Genomic DNA, 15,727 nt, shown 5'->3' with positions numbered 1-15,727 from the left:
TGTACAGTGCAGGATATGATTACACACAAGCCTGCTTCCCATCAGCCAGCACCTCATAACCATTAACATATTTATCCTTGTGGTGCCTCAAGAAGATGACATTGTTATTAGTCCCATTTTATTGAATCAGAACTGAAGCTCAATAGCTAAACTACTTGCCTTTGATTACACAAAATTTACAGCAAAGGACAGACCTGAGTCCCAGCATACCACTTCCAAGCAATGCAAGGAAGGATTGCACCAGAAGGACTAGAACTATGTACAGAAATGTCCTCCATCTCAGGTGTTCAGAAGTCCTATGAAAGAGTTATATCTGCACTGTGCCTTTTGTGTCTCAGCCTTTACCCCTGCAGGTACCTGGAGAGAACATGGATGTAGATACATTATTGCACTCAAAAGCTGAGCTCCTAAGTTACATTCCTGTGCAGCAGCTGGAGATGAGAGTCTCCATATCACACACTTGTACTTACTGCACATTGAGCAATTTTGCTCAAATGCATGAGACATGCTGAGACAGTGTGTTAAGGAAGGCGGAGACATAACAAGCTCTTCCTCTTCTGCTTCATCTATACCACACTGTTCTGGAAAATGTGTTGACTGATCAGTTTTAGCCACAGTAAAAGTAATCATCAGGTCTGATTTAAGTACTAGTTAGTCAGAGGTTGTAAGTAAACACTGCTTTCCAGCACAAACCACCACTTTTGGTATGGTCAATGCATTGAACAAGTCCCATTGTATCTGCTACATGGAGAGGAGAAACAACTGCACAAGGAGAAGAAGACCTTTCCCAAACTCCTCTCAAAGCAGCTAGTAAGATGGAGGAAGAAAGTATTAGGACACACAGCTGTTTTAAGCTGAGATTTCCCCTATGCCTCCAACAGTATCACCACAGTAACACAGCCGATAGCTGTCTTTCCTTAACTAAAGTGCTTATGGAGAAACAGGCGACCTATCAGTTTCCCCAGTGGTAACCACAGACCTCAGAGAAATGTACTGACCTCCTAGGAGGCAAACATTGGGAACCAGCCTTTCCTACCACTCAGGCTTCAGGCAGGGTGAGTGTGCAGCTGCTGCAGGTAAGAGAGATTTGCAACAAAGAGCACTGTTACATATGTGAGGCTCTGAATTTGACCTGCCTTCTCTGTCTCAGAACAGTTAAAAACCTAGGTAAATATTTGTGTGCTTCATCTTAGACCTCTGCTAACCTTTTACCACTCTGTCTCAAATGTATCTCTGTTTATCTCACCCTGAATAATGCAAAGCTCTCTTATCTAAGCAACAACTGCCTCCCAGCATTAAGGCTTACCCATCAGCTGCCTCCTTGACATGATGTGCACCCAAAATGTTTGTGGTCACCCTCAACCACTGAGGACTCAGAGCTTACAGTGGGCAAGCAGATGCATGCAGGAGCACAGCATCTGTGAGAAATCCTGCCCAGTACTTTTGAGCTCTCTAAGGCTGGGTGTGATTTGTGCAAATCAAATGGTATAATTTTATATTTTTTTCAGTGGGGCCAGTGGGACTAACCAATGGTCCAATGTGGCCAACCTGCAGGCAGAGAAATACTATTCAAAACCTGAGTCAGATCAGAATTTGACTCCATATAATTACTATATGGCAAAAGTAAGATTATTCCTAAAGCAATAATAAAGTCACTTGAGATTTTTTTAATATAAGTACCTATATCTCATATTACATATTAGCAAAAAGAATCAGCATTTGACACATAATCCTTCCCCCAACGGATTAGGCAACTCATAAACATTCATTTATTCGGCAAATCGGAAGTCACCCACAAAATGGAACAAGAAAGGACAACAACAAGAAATATTTTTCTCATGAAATGTTTGAATCAAGAATGAAACAGGAATTGAAACAGACCAGGGTGCTGTCCCTGCCTGGCACTACAGGGAAGTGCTGATTTCATGCTGATCTTTACTCTTGAAAGCAGAAGGCAGAGATGTTCATCAGAGACTAAGAAACCAAAGGAAATACCAAGAAGAAAGAGTGCAGCAAAGATGTGTGTCTTTCTGTATAATTTAGATGAAAACATTAAAATTGATGGGAAGGCACTGAACTAGCACCTGAAGTCTAAGAGAGAAAGGGAAGAAGCCTGGAAAGACAGAAGTGCAGATAATAGATTCACTTACGTCAGAAGTTACAAGAGAGATCTATGGGCCACCCTAGTCCCACTTAAATCATCTGTTAGACTACTGCTATTAGAGACCCAGGTGTTATTGGCATGTAATTACTGACAGAACCCACCTGGGGTGGGCAAGATCAAAGTCAATTAAAAAGAAAAAAAAAATCAAGATTTTAACTGAAAGGTTTGTAATTATGAGCTGGAAAACAAAATATTCAGGAAAAAATATCAGCAGTCACCTATGCCACCTATCTTTACTGATATCATAGCACTTTTCAGCACAGTACTTTTTATAGGGATCACTCCAGTCTGAATTCAAACACTGAACACCATGAACAGCAGGTTCTACAGAACAGTCAAAGCCACTCTGCATTAGCACGGTTTGTCCAAAACCCCTCTAAAAAGCTGCCCTCCTGAGTACTAGCCCACTTATCCAACCTGAATAATTCTTCTCCACCCATCTTTGCACTTTGCAAGTGTTCACTGCCAGCTTTCCTCTCCCCTTGCCAAGTCTTTTCCCACCCAACCTTAACTTTGTTTTCCACGCTGAGCTCTTTAGCCTCCCTCTGCCACCATGTGAATGTGCAGGGTGAAACTCACGGTGCTCGGTCGAGGTTCAACCCATTCTGTCTTTGTGCATTGATTGGAGGTAGGACAGGTTTGCTGTTAATCTCAAGCCCTCTCCGTAAAGTCTCCCTGATTTGCTCTGTATCTGCAAAGAGAATTTTTTAAACATGATTTAGAATCCCCAAAAACAACACAGACACAAGAAGATATCAGGTGTGTTTCATCTAAACTCTTCCCCTTCAGAAAGAAGTGTAGAAATGTTATGGGGTAACACTTAACTACACTTTCCTGAACTTCCTTGAGAGTTATTTCACTTTATAATGTCAGCTTGAATTCCCCTGTTTGGGCTTCAGTGTTGTATCAGGCAAGGAGAGCTGGAATCTTTGGTACTGAGTTCTCCTGATGAAGAAATTCTGAGTAGTTTTGTAAATTTTCATAAATGAGGTGTTTGTTGGTTCTCTAACTCTCATAGAACCTCCTGACACTTCCAAACCTTTGTACTGGAAATCATTTTTCCCATTAGGCATAACAGCAACTTGTTCCTTTCCCAAATGTATGTATGAAGGTTTCCAAGTTTTTTGCAATTGGCTTTGGAAATCTGTTGATTAATTTACAACAAGATTCACAAAGGGAGGGATTTTTATGCAGGGCAACCTTTAGCCTCAAGCTCACATCTGAAAATAAGCTGCAAATTATGCAGTTCAGATGCAGTCTTTTTACTTCTGCCTTTTTCTGAAATGTCTACTGGCCAAATACTTTCAACAGGAAGGTTTCCTGCCTTTCTTAGAAGTTTCTTCATCTATTTTTGCGAAATGTGAGAATTAGGTAGAGAAAAAAAAACCCAAATTATTTAAAAATCTTTTGAAGAATATACAAATTTCATCATGTATACCTCTCTTGGGCTTTTTGTTTCAAGGCTGAGGCAAAACAGCCTTTTTAGATCCAGTGCAGTTCAAAATATTTGCACAGAAGCCAGAAGACAGGCTGTATGCATTTAACTAATTTTTACCACAGATTTAAGAACAGATGCCATTCCTGTGGAAACCATTGTTAATTCCAGGAAATCTCAAGCCCTCAAATTTTATGTTGCTTCACCCATTTGAAAGGTAATATGCGTCTCTACCCTGAGAAGTCATCTCACTGCAAAGGGAAACTCCACAGTTTTTTAATTCTTCTTTTTTGATTTCTGTATTTGCACAAATTCCTTGGGTTCAGCTGCAGCAATGTGCAGTGTCAGTCCAACTTGCTTCCCAAGAAGGGATAATGTTAACAAGGAAACACAGCCTGAGAAAATGAAATTGCTTCACCTTGCAGGTGTTTAGAGTCCTGGTTTCAGCAGGTGTTCAGTTTAACTTTGCAGATTCAGATTACAATTTGCCTAAAAACTGAAAGAAATGTTTAGACAAAATATTGCCAAGAACTCTTTTCCTCTCTCCTGCCTTCTTCAAAGAGGCCAAAATCCATTTTGCTGCCCTGAGACAAACCAAGCCTCCCCATGGCTGTGGAGTTTGCTATGAACTTGAGAATGCAGCATGGCTCAATGCACTGCCCAGACCCAGCAGAACAGAAGCTGAAAGGCTGTGACAGTGACCTGGCCCAGGACCTCTTACCTTTCCCAGAGAGCCGCCGAGGCTGGGTCCCAATGCAAATGCTCCTGCTGTCTTCATCATCCTCTGGTGGCCGGCTCAGGTCGTCCCAGGCACATTTGGCACTCACTCCACTCAGGTTTGAGCCATCTGTCTCAATCCCTTTGTCGACTCTCTCCTGCTTGAAAAGATTCAAAACACCAAGACTTTTTTTGAGCGTGGCTTGAGCCTGAGTTGGAGCCCACCATGGTGCAAGCCCAACCTTCACCAGCTCCTGCAGATCCCCTTTTGTGGGCAATTTCCACTCTCTGGAGCCTGGCTTTGCTGTGTCAGCAAACAGCAACTGCACATTGAGCCAAACCAGGAAGCCACTCTCAATTAAACAAACCTTCTCCATAGCAAGTTGGTCTGAAATCCACCCTGTCCCCACTGCTTCACTATGTGCCCCTGACAGGCACAAAGCAGGGAGAGAGAAAGGTGGAAACCAATGGCCTGGGGTGTGCAGGATTGCTTCTTTCACTGGTAGCACTGATTTACACCAACTTGAAATATTTAAGACGTGAAGCATAGCTTGGCAGTTGATCTCTTATATGTCAATGATAACAAACCCCTGAATAACTAAAGCTCTCTTTCCAGCCTTACCAAAGGGTACAATGAAAACAGCTCATGGAGAGACCCATCATTCATAAGGTTCTTCATTTGCAAACTGCGCAGAGAATCCCTGCTTTCCAATGTGCTGGGGTGTCCCCAAAAAGGACAAACATGCAAATTTGGACATGCAAGGAGACAAGGCCTGTTCCCAAAGTCAAAGCTTTTGCATAGCTTTCTCTATTGGCAAATAAACAAAGTCCCTTCCTTGCAAGCTGGACTTTCCAAGCACGTAACCAGTGTTTGGGTCTCAGAAGGTGTCACATACCAGTCATAAGCAGCTGGATGCTCTCAGGCACCAGGCATTTTCTCAAGGACACGTGCATCTGTTGCCAGCAAGACTGCCCTAAGCTACAGCCAAAACCTCTACAGGAAGTTCCACCTTCTTGGACATGGGCATCAATCTGAATTTCTACCTGTGACCCACAAGGGGGTAATGTTGAGCCGAACAAACTCGGGGCCATGCTACACCGAGGAAGGGCTGGCACCTCTTCCCTGGCACCAAACCAGCCAGGCTTGCTTCCCCCTTTTCTGAAGGGGTTTTGCCTCTGGCACTGCTCAATGGCACCAGCAAGATCTGCATCTGCATACATCTGTGTCACCTCGAAACACAGGTAGTCCCAAGAAACTTCAAAGATTTGAGGAGAGAGCAGCGTGGTGTCATACACAGTGGGAGAGGATTTCTCCATCCATGTAAGTACCCTCTGGTTTGACATTGCCACTGAAGATGAGAGACTGTGCAAACATTTTGCTCTTTGCAAAATCTGTCCCCAGGAAACAGTTTCCAGACTAAACCCATATACATCCCTCCCCTTGCCCAGGTGTGCATGCTGCACCCCGGGAAGAGCATTGCCTGTTCTTGTGACCATTCAAGAGAGGATTTGAGCAGCTCAAAGATAAACACAAGCATTCAGGGTGTGGTTGCGCAGCGGTTTAAGTTGATGTAATTTGCAATGACTGCAGTCCCACCCTCCTCCATGTGCTCCTATCCCTTCCCTTGAGCCAACTCTTTTTTTTTTTTTTTCATCTGGATCACCGCCCAAAACCCGCTCTTTGGCCCAAAATTGAGGTAGGAGCCTGTGGCTGACTGCAGGACCAGAGCAGTCCTGACTTAGACTTAAGCATTCAAGAGACTGCCTTTCTTCTGTTTTTCTCCCCTTGTTAGGATCTTCCTCCAGCGTCAGGGGAAACTGGCTTCTTGAAAACGTAATAGGAAAATCTGAGAAATAATAAATCTGCTGTGATTTTCTTTTGTTTTATCCTAAACATAAAATTAGTTGTGTCACCCAGAAATAGAAGTTGTGGGGAAAGAAATAAAAATACATCCGTTCCTACATATGCAGACAATGCTCTAAGTGAGATTTAGCACGTGGCTCCTTTGGGAACCCTCCATGGTGCTCTGTGAGGACCCAAATGAGCTGGCGTGGGGAGGTGTAACTTGTCAGCGAAGTTATTTTTTATCCCAGTCATTGGGGAAGCATGGGAGAGCCACCAAACCCGGTCTTGAGCAGGGAGAAGAAGAGGCCAGAAGGCTGTGAGGCTCTGGTGGGATCTGCTTCCCCATCCCTGCAGCCAGGGCCCCACTCCCAGCCAGACCCTGCGGACACAGTGCAGAGCCTCGGGGAGGGGGAAGGACTCTCATCTGCAGCTCAGCTGGTTTGCAGAGCACTTCCTCAGGGGAAGAAGTGCTGCTCTGTTGGCATCACTTGGAGATCAAGGGGAGCTGATGGAAACGAGCTGGCTTAAGGCAGCCTAATTTGCATGCCTGTTTCATAATGTTTGCAAGTATTGATGTTAAAAGGGGAAAAGTCAAAAAACTCCCGATCAATGTAGACTCATAGCTCTGGCAATGCACAGTTCTACCCCACCTTTAGCCAGCAAAGATTTGCCTGGACTGAGGAGCTGTTCTTCCTTCCTTGAAAGGGCAGCATGAACAGGAGGCTAGAGGAGCCCAGGGCAAAGGAGGTTCAGCTCTTTTCCTTCCTCAAAGAAAGGATATTTCTGTCCCATTTTCCTCTCAGCGTGTGGGAGGGATGCTCTGAGGCTCTAAGTCATTGATCCCTTTTTAAACGAGCCAGAGCACTGCAGTGTGACCTGCAGAGCAGCAACCACAACTCAGGAAATTCAAATCAGCTTTATTCTCTTCTGAGATATCTGCTAAACAGAAGCAAAGCACTGAGAATCAGCACAGAGCGGGGGACCGACAGGAATTGTTTGACAGTGCTGCCAGGGAAATCTGAATGGCCTACAGGGAAGCCTGGCTGCACAGAAAACAGCCAGCGTTGCCACAGCGTTAATTGCCGACATCCTGGGATGACATCTTAGTTGGGATCCATTCTCAGCAACTCCGAACAGAAAGTACAGCTGCTGCTGCCAGGGCTGAGTTTAGGCCTCAACCAATTCCCACAAGACACAATGCAGCCTCCAAACAAGCTCTGCCTGCTTCCCAGGCAGACAACATGCTTGCTGGCTCCCAAGAAAGTTGTCCAGTTTCTCTGCCTGTTCCCTCCCTCCCCTCCACTTCTCTTCCACTGCTGCCTCTCTGGTCTCACACACCCTTTACCAACAGCAAGAAAATGACACTTTATCCTTTCCCCACTAATGACAGGGCTGAAGGCAGCCTGGCACAGCCTGACTCCCCGCACTCAGCAGAGGCTCTTTGTGGGACTCAGGGGTGGATTTTGCTCTATGAATCCCTGGGGGCTGCAGCAGCAGAGCAGGAGGGAGGTGTGCACACACACACCTGCCCATCTGCACTTCTGCAGGGGCAAGAGAGAACAGAAACAGGAATGTGCTCCATGTGAGGAAGTCCGGAAGGACCACAGACATAGCAGCTTTCAGCAGCAGGACACACTGGTGAGGCAGAGGTACTCTTTTATTTGCCTTAACTTGCCTTGGCTGACTCAGATTCCAGTAAGCTGAGCTATTTTTCATTTACAGTAAATTGAAGAAAACCTTGTTATCATTAGGAATCACCAGTGTGCAGACGACAGAAACACCTCCAGGAGGGAAGAGGGCAAGTTCTGGAAAGTCTAAAAACTTTATGGGACTTTCAACTGTATTAGCTCCCACGTTGTGGAACGTTTGTGGAACATTTTTTTGTGTTTCTCAGACTGGAGTTATTCTAGATGAACAAATCCTTAACACCAGTAAAAGTAGAATCTGGTTTTGTTCTTAAGCTTTCAAAGTAAAAGATGCTGTGATGCAACTGAGAATAATCAGATACAGACATGCAGACCATAAGCAAATGCTTGTACAAAACATGCACATTTGCACGTGCCCCACCAAGCTGAGCCATAAGTTCTCTGTTAAAGGCAAATACTCAGTGATTCACTGAAACATGGCCAGCACCACACTGGATTTGCTGGGGACACATGTACTCCAGTACCATGTACTCCAGCTCTGCTGAAGGGATTGCAGAACTGTCTCCCAAATGCATGGCTCAGGGGAAGTCCATAGTACAGTAACCTCTCCATAGAGGTCCCATTCTCATCTTTACATTTCAGAAATTAAATTGAACTTTGAAGAAGAAGGTTTAATATCTCTTCCTGCATGGATTATTAATAACTGCATGTGGTACTTTTGGGTTCCCAAAATTTCTCAGTCCACACTAACTACTTGGCCTCAAGTGATATCCTACAGAAATGAGCTACACTATCACATTTGCTGTGAAAAAATAGTACTTAGTTGGTTTTGAGATTTCTGCTTGTTATATCTCCTTACACTTGCACATAAAAGGAAGGAGGAATTTCCTGTTGTATCATTCCTAAATCTTGTCTTATTCTATCTTTCATCTTCTTTCTTTCCCCTTTCTAAAATATCCAGTCCAAATTTTACCAATTTGTCTCATATAGGAGATTCCATTTTCCTGATCTCCCTTCTCTATCTTTCTTCCTAGAGCTGCCATTCACGTGGGTCTGGACATGGCCCTCTTGAACCACCTCCAAGAGGGCAAAGAGTTTCTAAGACTTTTCCAGGATTATTACAAACATTGAGAAGATCCAAGCACCTTTACAGAAAATATTAGAACTGTTGTATAACAGTTGGCTCCTACAAGAGACGTGACATTTTATAAACTAAAGACATACTTGCAGATGTGGGTCAATCTCAAATATGGTCTCTCCTCTTCGCATGTCTGTTATCAGCCAGGGGCCTCCAGCTCTACAAAGAAAGACAGGTAATGAACCAAACAAGCCCTTTAATTAGAACTTTCCAGCAGGGTCCTCAGAGTGGACCTGTATTGCAAGCACAAGATAAGGGTTTAAATTAAGCCTAGAAACCCCTCTATGCGGTGTATACATCCTACAGCATGCATTTGCCCTTTACATTTTCCAAATAAATAAACAAGAAAAGCCCTCCATGTCCTAGCAGTTAATCTGCTCAGTGTCTGGCATCACCCAGACATGCACGGCAGTCAGGACTGACACAGGCTGTTATCCCCTGTGCAGGCCCCCTTGCTCACACAAGACTGAGAGGGGTTTTAATCTTACAGGAAACGAACTGGGACTGAGAAGTCCAGTGCAGCCTGAGTCAAAGAAAGATGGGTAAGGCATGGAGTCAAGATTTATTCCTCTATTACATATCTAAGAATAGAGCAGGGCCCCAGTGGGACTGCACTTTTTGCCAAGATTGACAGTCACGTTCAGTACCACAAAGAACTTATTGCTCTGATAAATACTATCACAACAGACATTTTGCTCAGTTGGTACTTCATGGCCAAGTACTCAGATGGTTCAGGGAAATCTTTATTATCATTAGCAATAAAAGTTGGAAGGCTCAAGGTGTTTCCTAACAAAGGTGATAGAAAGCAGATTACTGTGAAGATGAAATACTCAGAGACTTCACTTTGGGTCATAGTGCAGCCAGACTGCAGAAGTCAGCCTTAGATAGTGCTTTTCATTTGAAGTAAAAACTGAAGTCTTTTGGAACTGCCATAAAAAAATTCATTTTTTTCATGAGATACTTTGTTATTGCAGTCAAAAGCCCCCTCCTCTGGCCTAGTTTGTGTTAGTCTCCTAAAACACTTAAAAGTGGGAGAAAAAAAGGTTAATATTTTACAGGTTTTCAGATTCATGGACAGCCACTCGTTTTTTTCACAACACTTTGGAAGTTGTGAATTATTAACTGCAGGTGTGTGACCTGCCACAGTTCCTCACTGGGGTGCAAGAGACTTTTACCCCAGTTCCACATCAATGGCTTAGTAGCTTGCAGCTTTGTCTCCAAATCATGGAAAGGTGCTTATACCACAGCACAAAAGCCAAAAACCAAAATGAGAACAGACTGAGGAGAGAAGTGCTGTATCTGTATTGACTTAGAGGAGCTAAGGGAACTGCAGGCAGTGTTTAGTGTCTCAGGGACCCAGAAACAAAGCTTGCAGCTGGACAAATTCACTCTACTCTAGGACATTTGCATGAATTATCTGCACTTGTGCCTAAAAGGGAAAAGTTCAAGTAAAAAAAGTCCAGCTCTTCCAAATAATCAATTCAAGGCTATTGTGACAATAGAGAGTGTACTATTGTGCCCAGAAACAAAAATTCAGAACTATTTTGCTTTAAAAAGTAAGTCTTTTTGAGTTACAATCACATGGCAATAAATTCCACAGAATTTAAAAATGTTTAAGCAAAATACCTGCAAGCCAAAAAGATTTAACTGCACCCTGGAAGCAAACAAAGCATCAACATATCATTTACCATTTAAAACCCATCTCGTTCTCAACCCAACATAATTTTTGTTATTTCTCCCATGGCAAAACAATGAACTTCACTTTCATGAATGCTCCTCCTGCTGCAAACTGGCCCACCAAGAGTGGGCCAAGTTTGAGAGTGACTTTCTCACTTTTAGACAGTACTTCCAGACAGTTTTGTAAGCCAGACCCTCTCCTTCCTTTCTTTGAACTAAACAGCAAGGTCACCAGTAACAGTTATCCCAGGAAGAACCAATGAGAAAACCCTGCAGGCATAAGAGGAAGGAAATTAAGCTTTCAAGACCTCATTCTCTTTCACCCTGAACATGTGGACTTCCACATGCATTAATTTGCCATCTAAGTGTCTCTGCGTGAGAACAGATTTGCAATGAATTCCCATCTCTTACTACAGCACAGATTAAATAAGTTCCATCAGCAAGTTAAAGATTGTGAATAAAAATAAACAACAGAATTGTTCTCTACAGAAATGTTTCCCTGTATGGGTTATGTGATCACTTACACTGGGACAGTCCGAAGCAGTTCCAGAATCCCTTGACCATTCCACTGCTGAGCTGCATGCAGTTCCTCAGTGCAAACCCCAACAATCTGTAATAAATAACAACAGACATACTAAACTGGGTAGGAACCATGAAAGAACTGTGGAGAAAATGTGCCAGTGGTACTGGATCAAACAATGCATGTACATAGAAGCACCATTTCTTTAATCTAACCAGATATGCCAGGACAAATGGAGCCTGAGAGAACAGTGGGATCCCACAAGACCTTGTTCTCTCTCTCTACACTTACCATGGGAAGCACCCTGGTCGTGTAACATTTAATCTTGTAAAGTGTGTGCGAATTTACAATGAAGACGATCTGGTGACAAATCAGGGTTTATACGCTAGTCTGCTTGACTTTTCAATGAAGTCCACACAGACAGGACAGAGCAAGACAGGTTAGGGTCTGAGCACATACAAACACTGCTCTGTCAACAGATTGCTAGGGGCAAATGCAATACTGCACAAGCAATCTCAACCAGGCAAGGGACTTGCTGCCACAAGGGATTGCTTTGGTGCTCATAAACTGACCAACTCAGTTTGCTGACTGGTAACATCTTACCCAGCACCATAAAGTAAAGCTGCTTACACACCACATAATCCACTTGTCACTGCAGGCAACTGCAGACTTCTGCCTCCCTGTATAATGCAGGATGTGTTTGCTTTTCAGGATAGGAGCTGCCACACTGAGCAATACCAGATGTCTCTCTAACAGCAGCTGAGATCAGCTGCTTCAAATGAAGGGGTGAAACACCCTTCAGCTGATAGCAGAAGGCAATTTCTTCCTGCTGTATCAACCACTGGTTTGTGCCTTTGAGCACAATGATTCACCCTGAGATGAAAAATATTTTTTTGCCATGGCCTTCTATTTTCTTCCTCAATACTCTGAAGTCTTTTCCAACAACACTGAATTTTTTGTCAAAATCTGTTCAAATGATGTTTTATCAGAAAAGAGGAAAAGCTCTGAAGAGCAGCAAGCAGAAGTGAAGGATGTGCCTTCTGCTGTAGGCACATAACTGCACTGATAGAGATCTATGTGGAAAACTCTCACGTCAGCACGCACCCAGCTCTGCACACCCTACCTCTCCTGCCCCTTGCAGAGCTCACTTTGTCAGGACCCAGCCCTTGGAGGTGCACTTCATCCCCACCCATCTTCCAGGCTTCCTCCACCAACAGCCTGAATCACCCCTGCCTCAGGACACCCCTCCCTGGGCCTTCACTCACTAATTACACACAAACAGCAAGACTCTAAACAGGAAATTATTTTGTGTTCATTCTTTGCTTTTTGTAATCATTTATCCTCATGGGTCAAAATAAATTCATAACAACAAGCATCAAACAAAGGGGAAAACCAAGTCAACTGTATGTGCTGTGGAAGATTAGAGGCCAAGGGCCTCAGGATGCAGCAAGCTGACTATTCTTTGATTCAAGACAGCTGGGCACTAAAGAAGAGATGAAGACTAACCCACTACTAGCTCCAGAGTCAGCCAGGGATTATCCTGCTTAGCTTGGCTCTCTGCCTCTTCTTCCAGGTCCCACAACTCACCTTGCACTAATTAATCTCACACCCACCTTCTTTTTGTTGATAAAACACAGACATTTGGGCACCTCAGAAAAGCCTTGCAGAGCAGTTGTCTTGTGCAGGTTTGTGGTAAGAGAACTTCCTTTTACATGTTGCAACTACAGCCAAAGACAAATGGGAGCAACTAGAAGCTTAAATTGTAAAATACAGACACTTGCATTTTCCCACAGGATGGGAGCTTTTCCACGGAGCATGAAGAAACCAGCAGCTGGCATAAACTATGCCACTCTTCCACTAAGGCTATTAACCCAATATGCAATTTAAAAATATCCAAAGCAGCCCCTATCTAAGAAGCATCGCTGAGAAGGACTTTGGGAAAGCAAGCAAACCTGTTTGGCCACAGAAGCTCCCCATGCTGAACAGCAGAGTTAAATCACAAGGGATTTTTTTAGTGTTTCTTTTGCAAAGCAAACCCGACCCTTTCTTAAACAGAAGATCAATACAGGAAAACTCAGCCTCTAAAGAATCTTTGTGTCAGTACTGCAAGCTACATTTCTGCCATTAAGTACTGCTAAAACAGTTCCAAGTCCTGCTCCAAACTCTTCTCTTCCTGGCATTCAAACCAGTGGATCACTTAGCGATATTACCACGGAATTAATTTTTATTTATCTTTACATTAGCTTTTAAAACTGTTTCTCTCAGCATTTTTTTTTCAATGTTCACATTTGAAACTAAAAGCAGGATAATAAATATCTGAGTAACACAGCTCAAAGCAATGTTAGCTGCACTCCACGCCCAGGAGGTGGCAGTGGGAGCCATCGTGGCTGGGCCATACCTGCAGGAAAGTGACAACCCCAAAAGGAGTCTGCACCGGCTGCATCTGGGGGTCTTCTGTCAGCAACATGTGCTGGATTCGAGACTCACTGTTGTCCAAAGGGCTGTGCCACGACACGTGGTCACCGCTGCAAAAGGTGTTTTCTGCAAGGACAGGAAACAAGAAATATTTAGTCTGTGAAGTCTGCTAGAACATTCCTTCTGTTGGCAGCTGCTCCTGACTGCTGCCAGGCAGGGACCTCCGGCCTGGGCTGGGACAGTCACTGGTGACTGTTCACAGTGACTGCCCCTGGCCAGCTCTGCTGAGCCTCTGAACCACCTGAAACAGGAATGGAGTCTCATTGAGTCATCTGAGTTCAACACTGATTTCAAAATTACCCACTCTTGAGTCCTGTGGCAAAAAACACTGTCCTACTTTGATATTAAGCCCAACAGGAAATACTAGCAAATAAAATTAGCCAGTCTCTCATTTACTATTAGTCTCCTTTTTTTGTGAAGGTACAGAAAGTCAGCAGGCCATACTGGATGCCAAATACCACAGCAATTCACACTCTTAATCTGCCACAGAGAAAATATTCTCAAATTTGAATTAAACACAAATACTACCCTGCTATATTTAATAAAATAATTTATATTTAATAAAATTTCTGCTGCCCAACTTATGATAATTTAAGTCAAAGTCACTCTCTCTCCCAGTTGTCTGGGCAGCTCTGGTGCAGAATTAGAATTAATATGTTTCTTCTTTCCCAAACAATGAGAAAACCAATAGGCTATAAATTTCATTCTATGTCAGAACAGACTGCATCAAAACAAGGCAGGCATTCCTTTCTTTTCCTCCCCTCCTACTTAGAAAGACAAAACCCCAGATAATCCCATGTTCCACAGCTAGTGCATGCCAGAAGGCACACCAGAACCCATCTGTCTGATGCAGCCCCATCACAAGAAAGGCTAATGCTTGCTTTCTGAGTGAACTAGAAGTGAAACAACCAGCCATGACCACATTCACAGCACACTTCATTTGCATGCAGTTCCTGAGCATGTGTGGTAATGCTGCCTAGCTGACTGCTTTTATCTTGGGTCTTGTGCTTGTCCAAGCAGGGCTTTATTGTACATACAAATAAACAACCTGGAATCCACATTCTGCCCTCTGAGATAGGTGTAGTGCTCCAGGGATGAAGTGAGTACTGCCTCCCTGCTTCCAAAGTCAGTGGCAGGCCCAGTGCCCCTCTCCTTGACCAAGCTCATCCATGAAGCCAGTCTGGGCTGCTGTCCCTGCTGTGGTCTCTCCCAAGGCCACACTTAGAACTCAGCAGGAAAGGAGGCCTTGCCCACTGGAAGAGGACTAGAAATTCCAGTGCAGACTGGAAAACAGTGGTTATTTGAGTTGCTGTCTGTCGAGACTGGAGCATCTCCCATGCTACAGGAGCAGGATCCAATTCAGAGAGGTGCCCTCCCCATGGCCTGGATCTTCACCTAACCTTCCCACATCACCTTCCAAACACATCACAATAGGACACCCCTAAAATATCTACAGGACTAATAGATGAACATGGCAGTGTCTGCAACAGCAAGAGAAAAGCTTTTTGAATTGCCAGGAATTGCAATTCATTCCAGGTCACATTAAATAGCACCACCAAGGAACAAGGTGCTTGCACACCCCATTGCAATAATTGTGCATCAGGATCAAATTTATTATTAATAATTTCTTTCATGACAATTTTCAGTGAAAAAAGCCCTTCAGATTTTTTTTTCTCCAGTAGAGTTTTTTCATTGCCACGATGACAAGCACGGACTCGTGCAAGGGGAGCAAAGGCAGGATGCTTCAAGGGAGCCCTCAGGAGCAGGCAGGTAAACTCCTGAGAGCTCCCTCAGAACTGCAGTGGTTAAAAATATTTGCAGTCCTCTCTCCCTGATGAGGAGCTGCTGGCCTGCTCCTGGCTGTAATGTTGGGCAACTCAGTGTGTATCCACTGGGTGTCCCCATTGGTGTGGGTTTGAACATTTGTTATACGTGTTTTTTCAGATGAATTTCCTGGACAGCTCATTTGATTAAGGATTAAAATAAACTCTAACTTAGCCTGAAAAATGAGGCATGTAACAGAAGTGCTGTGATAAGTAAGGGAATGTTTTCCTTAGTTAAAATTAGGAAAGAAAGAAAACACAGTGAATGCAAGTTGCTTCAAAGGGT

At 43.8% G+C, this 15,727-nt stretch overlaps 1 protein-coding gene across 3 annotated transcripts in view; it reads right to left on the bottom strand.

Moving 5' to 3' along the window:
- The window catches only part of SUFU (SUFU negative regulator of hedgehog signaling), an 89,799-nt gene that overhangs the window by 32,139 nt on the left and 41,933 nt on the right, over positions 1-15,727 (bottom strand). For 2 of the 3 annotated variants that reach the window (XM_018910658.3, XM_050976222.1), the window contains exons 4-8: positions 13,542-13,684; positions 11,148-11,233; positions 9,033-9,105; positions 4,321-4,477; positions 2,744-2,855 (exon numbers count right to left, since the gene is read on the bottom strand). In XM_018910658.3, coding sequence (XP_018766203.2) covers positions 2,744-2,855; positions 4,321-4,477; positions 9,033-9,105; positions 11,148-11,233; positions 13,542-13,684 — 571 coding nt within the window. The remainder of the gene's footprint in view (positions 1-2,743; positions 2,856-4,320; positions 4,478-9,032; positions 9,106-11,147; positions 11,234-13,541; positions 13,685-15,727) is intronic. The other variant, XM_030241130.2, reaches the window with a different exon arrangement.

The sequence above is a fragment of the Serinus canaria genome, chromosome 6 (assembly GCF_022539315.1).
Source record: "Serinus canaria isolate serCan28SL12 chromosome 6, serCan2020, whole genome shotgun sequence".
Classification (NCBI taxonomy): domain Eukaryota; kingdom Metazoa; phylum Chordata; class Aves; order Passeriformes; family Fringillidae; genus Serinus; species Serinus canaria.
The sequence above is the reverse complement of the archived record's forward strand: the minus strand, read 5'-3'. Positions and strand labels throughout refer to the sequence as shown.